The sequence below is a fragment of the Montipora foliosa genome, chromosome 12, assembly GCF_036669935.1.
Source record: "Montipora foliosa isolate CH-2021 chromosome 12, ASM3666993v2, whole genome shotgun sequence".
Lineage (NCBI taxonomy): Eukaryota > Metazoa > Cnidaria > Anthozoa > Scleractinia > Acroporidae > Montipora > Montipora foliosa.
Genome location: NC_090880.1, coordinates 2,706,138 through 2,712,043, shown reverse-complemented (window position 1 = coordinate 2,712,043; position 5,906 = coordinate 2,706,138). Strand labels below are relative to the sequence as shown.

Genomic DNA, 5,906 nt, shown 5'->3' with positions numbered 1-5,906 from the left:
AGGGACTTACCAAATCAACAGAGGGGTGGAAAATGGAAAATAAGGGGGACTAACAAGTTTCTAAGCCCCTTAAATGGAAAGGTCACATGTGATCATAATGTTTTCAGATTAAAGAATTTTAATTAGTAAACAATATGAAGACGAAACCATCAATACTCATCATCAATACAAAATCAATACAAAAAGATCAGACTATTTTTCAGTTATTATCAAAATAGATGAAAATCAACATTTTTGCCATTTGCCAAAAACCTGTCTGTCTATACATGATTATTTTTTCTTGCTAAAAAAATCCTGAAATTTTAAGGTGGGACGTACGGCTAGTTTTTGAGAAAAAGGCCTTTGAAATATATAGTTGCCAGTCCCCCTTCTGAACCTCGATCGCTATATTTAGCACTTTCCCGTTTGCCTTTATTTGTTAGGTAAACTTACATTTTACATCAATTTCAGTGACTAACACTTGAAAAGAGATATCCTGTAAAGAGCCGCCTTTAAAGGCGGTCACTTGTATTAAAGGTGGATGAACGCCAAACCCTTAATTATTGGAAAAGATTTCATTTCTCTATGTGGCACTATTTGAAGGAATGCCACCACAAGCCAGACATAACAGAAATGTCAAAATGTCAAAGCTTACACAGCTTTTCTAATAGGCTCTTGTGGATCACTGCAAGACATGCCCTATGATGAATCTTTTTCTTTCGATCCCCAGGATTTTCAGTTTTAAAGTTAATGGGTATAGTGGACTTACTTTTCCATTCACATGCTCCTAACTGAAACACTTCCACTGATAACTCTCTTAAAGACGATGGTACGTCTTTGAAGCCACCAACCACATAAAGGGCTTCCTGAATGCATACCATGCTTGCCCTTTGACGACACACCTTGAGGTTACTAATGACTTGCCATTCATTAGTTGATGGGTCATATACCTCACAAGACTTCAATACAGTAAGATATCCCTCATTTTTCTTTATGCCACCAGCTATGTAGATCTTTCCATTCATGGCTGCTCCAAAAGCATTATATCTTGCCTCATTCATAGCTGCAACCTCCTCCCATGTGGCCGAAATAGGATCAAACCTTTCCACTGTTTGAGTTTCTTGACGCCATAAAACATGTGTACTTCCTCCTACTAAGTAAAGGTGTCTGTTATCACTGACTAAACAAGCGCTATTGCGACGAGTTGGTGGATCAGCCACAGCCTCATAAACATTCTCATCAATCTTATAGAGAAGAATGGCCACACCAAGTAATGCAAAGATGCAGCCATCTAAGACTGATAAAGAAGAACAAAAATCCCCACAAATTGCAGGTCCTGTTTCAACTGTCCCCTGGGATATTTTGGAAGAAAGACAGTATTCTGCAATTTGAGATTTTCCTGATCCAACACGCTGTCCCCCGAAAATGCAAACTTTATCTCTGTATTGAACAACAGCATGATCTTGATGTTCACATAACATGTCTGGCAACTGATACCAAATGTCTTTCTGGGGTGCATAGCATAAGGCTGTCCTGCCACCACAAACAAAAATCACATCTGTGTACCTCTCCAAGCACTTCCTTGGTGGCTTGGCAGCATTTTCACAGAAGGGATCAACAATGGACTTCATAGATCTCAACACAAAATTCAAACTCACATTACTTGTTGCTATCAGTTGTTCATTAATTAATTCATTGAAAAGAAAGTCATGAGACATGGACTGCAGACGGACCTGACTCAACAATTCAGCAAAGTTACTTTCTCGTTCACTCTTCTTGTGAGTCACCCACTTAACTACTCCCTTAAAAATTTCTTCCTCAGAGGTGACAGTGACATCATCACTGGAAACCCATTTCATGACTTGTTCAATATTGAGATTCAGGAAGTCTTCTGTTTCCATGACTGAACTGAAATTTGAGTTAATAAACTCGCAAGACTCCTCCAATAATTCCAAACACTGATACTTGTCGGCAAAATAATAATTGAACATGCAGTTTTCAGTTGTAATGTTTCCCACCAAAAAGTCACAAGCCAAAGTTTTCAAACCTGGTAAAAGAAGATAATCTGCTGCTGCCACTAAGTCGTGGGCGGTATCCTTAGTGACTGCAGCTATACCGGTGTAAATGTATTTAAAAACGTCTTCCATGACTGACCCCGTTGCTTCTTCAAGTTCTATCCTGATGAACTGTTCCTTTCCCTCTCTCATGTCGCTGACCAGAAGTGAAAGAAAAAACGGACTTGCTGCTGCTAACACAAGTCTGTGAGCTTTAAACTCTTTGTCTTTTACTGACACTGTTACATCGAAGAAAGTCTCTTTTCTTCTCAGAGCATCGAGACGATTGATAAGTTCCTGACAGTATTTAGATGGATCTGATGGCATTGGCTGTGAAAGGTCCGCCATATTGGAATTCGACGCGGAAGTGTTCAAATCTTTGATTTCGAATGCAACTGCTTGTACGTATTCTTCCTTGCCGATACTCCCAGAACTTTGCGACATGATATTGCGTTGGTTAAGAAATAAAAAAAGTTAACACTGGTTCATTAAGAGAGGAAATTACAGAACCTCTGATCATCAAGGTATTACCAGCCTCAAACCCAGTCTCTCTCCCCTCTCTATGTCACGGGGAGTCATGTGGGGATTAAACCAGAAACACGTGTAACGCGCGTTCACAGCTTCCGAATATTCAGTGCGATCTGATTGGTTGAATGTTTCAGTGCTAAGTACTATATTTGGAAAGCCCTCGCTCTTGTTGTTCCAAATATGGTACTTAGCAAATTGAATATTCAGAAGCTTGTTTCCCAGCACACAAGGTACCGTTACACGTTTCAACCCTTATGGGTTTCTGACAATAACTAACTAAACTAAACTTGTTCAATTTTCAACCAACTGACCCGCGACCTAATAATTACCATTAGTGATATTACCTTGTTGCTTTCATTCCGATTCGTCCATATAACGTTGATCGATCGATGAAATTGAGCTCAATTTAGATGAGATTTAATTAATTAATAGTCAATTTAAAAATTAACCTTCCAGCTAACGAGAGCAAGCTACCCATGGTGACCATGCGATCAAAAGAATAACAGAAGTCTCTGGTTAACTAAAGGATCGAAATCGAGGAAAGAATGCAAAAAAAAAAAACCAACAATATGAGGTATTCTGGGTAGTCAGCAAACCACGTACTTAACCCCAGTCAACAAGAACATGGCTGGAAATCACATGTTAGACTCGACGAGTGCGAAATTTGCGTGCGTAGAAAATACGGGAAAGCTATAGTGGTGTTTGATGAGTACGATGAAATGTCAACTAAAGCTATGACGCAGCAGAGGCGCCCATCAGCGACGGTTGCTGCACCTGTCATCTTTACAGAAATCATGTCTAACGATGAAGAAGGATGACTATCTCTCGAATCCCATAAACAACGCTTTCTGTTAATTCTAAGCAAGGCTCTCACGAAGGGCTAACGCTCGGAACGTCAGCTTTTAGAATCCCTCTTCGGTGGTCAATTTACATTATCAACTCCGTTGATAAAACCAAATTTTTGTCTCCAGAATGTAGGATGCGTAACACATCTCGCAAATGGTGACGCCGACCTTCTTGTAGACAAAACCGCCGAGTCTGCCTGAATGAATACCACGGTTCTAGTTGGGGATGACACAGATTTGCCAGTCCTTGTGTGTTATCATGTATCCGAAGGTGGGTGTGACCTCTATTTTAGACCAGAGACAAACGCAAATTCGAGAAGTGCGCGCGTCTGGCATATGAAGAAAGTCAAAAAACAGCTGGGTAAGGAAGTTTGCAGATTTTTCCTTTTTCTTCAAACAGTCACCGGATGCAACACAACATTGCGCCTCTATGGAGTTGGAAAGACAACAGCCCTGAAGAAACTTGAGAATATGCCTTACTTCAAAGAGCACGCTAACGTCGGTCTTCACCTGTTATTCTGATGTTTTTGGCGTTGTCACTGCAGCTGAAAAAGCACTGGTATCACTTTTCGGTAGTAAACCAGTGGTAGGTCTTAACTCTATCAGATATCAGCGGTACTTCGAAAAACTTGCAACCAAGACGTCTCATATCGAGCCACTGAATCTTCCCCCAACAGCAGCAGCGGCCCCCAGAACCCTACCTAACTCGCCCCTTCAGCGCTTGCAAGGCACCTTGCGGCACCAAAAAATGTCACGTCCGGTGCTTTCAGAAATATGTTCACTACTTTACAAAACTATGAAAAACCCTGGACTTGTCGCTTACACCCAACTTGGTCCCCAGGGGTTTTCTCTGCCCCCTCCTCGGCGGAGAAAATCCCTGGGGACGAAGCTGGCTTATACTCGATTCGCTGCCTCTAATAAGAATCCGTTCTCAATAGGCAGCGAAAGCAGGAGCGCATAATCTCCCGATGAGAAACGTCTGCAAGTCATGAAACAGGTGCAGTAGTAAAGCACTTTGCTTTCAAAATTTTGAGCTACAAAACATTTTGTGTCTATTATTGCGTATGTACAGAAGCTCGTAACGTTGAAGCGTTTTAACGCTGGTTCAGAGGTGGGTTTTTTGTTTGTTTTTTTGTTTTGTTTAAAAGTGTCCTTATTTGGATGTGATGTAACGTAGCTCGTGCATTTTCCCGCGCGTGCAGCATGGATCTCGCTTTTGTTCATATTTGGGCAAGTTACACGCTTCAAGGTAATGTGCTTCTGGTATGAATTGATAGAACGTTTGAGCATTTTAGCAAAGCCATAAGAGCATAATAGAAGGATTTTAAACTTAAGTATTAGCATAGTAGCAAAAAAGTAATAACGTGCCAAAGGCTAAATAGGATATGACATCACATGACATTAAATAGCATGACATGACTTGACATGACATGACATGGGATGACATCAAGTGACAGCTGTCCAGGCTGTCATTAGCATAATAGCAAAAAATTAAATGAATGTGCCAAAGCCTAGATAGGACATTATATAAATACATGAAATTAAATAGCATGACATGACATGGCATGACATCACGTGACGTGACATGACAGGACATGATTTTTGATACATGTTATAGATTAACAGATGTAGATGATGTGAGAATCCTAGTGTGACGAAAAGAGAAATCCGTAACATTGTAGAGTAGGTTGGAAGATGCCCGTGCGGGAGCCCTAATAATGTTATTTGTATTATTTGATCCAATACTGAATGCAAACGAGTAAAAGCTTCTAACGTCAAACAGCACGAACGATTGACTCACTTGATTGAGCATCAGACTACTGTGCTGTAGGTCGCGCGAGATCAAAAACTCCGGCAGGACAAAACTCAGGGTCTTTAAATAACTTGGGAGGAAAGTGCTGCCTCCCGTACTGTGTAATGACATCTTCAAATGGTCAGAATCTCTAGTCTTCAGGACAATTTTTAAAAGCAATTGTCTTGGACACCTGAAAAAATACATCTTGCTTCAACGGGATTCGAACTCACGACCACTGCCAACACAGGAGCCCAACAAATGAACACAGTAAGCCCAACAAATTGACCTGCTCCCAACTGAGTGGCTTCAACGCTCAGTCGGTAGATCATTGACAGGCATCGCTGCAGAGGGCATGGGTTCGAATCCCGTTCAAGTTGCCTAAATTTTTCAGGTGTCTATAATCTTTATTTAACCGCAGTTCAATTCATCAGCAACATAAAATAAAAATAAAAATTACAACCCGAGTATGGATAAAACTACGTAAACTACCGTCGCTATCCTGCTCAACTATCATAAAATTCTTTGATTTCTTTTAAATTAATTGACCACTTCCCATAGGGGCTTTTCAGGGCCAATGAAACACAACGAAACGACGGAACAGAAAAACGACAACAACAACTGTTATAAGAATCCCAACTGGCCGGAGGCAGTTAGCTATTTACAAGTGCAGCTGGGAAGTCGAACCAGGGACTACCATGGTCAAAT

At 40.8% G+C, this 5,906-nt stretch overlaps 1 protein-coding gene across 1 annotated transcript in view; it reads right to left on the bottom strand.

Moving 5' to 3' along the window:
* Window positions 1-377: 377 nt before the first annotated feature.
* Window positions 378-5,906, bottom strand: part of LOC137979630 (kelch-like protein 3) — a 12,644-nt gene continuing 7,115 nt past the window's right edge. The window contains exon 2 of the mRNA XM_068826944.1: window positions 378-2,466. Coding sequence (XP_068683045.1) covers window positions 624-2,466 — 1,843 coding nt within the window. The 3' untranslated portion in view covers window positions 378-623. The remainder of the gene's footprint in view (window positions 2,467-5,906) is intronic.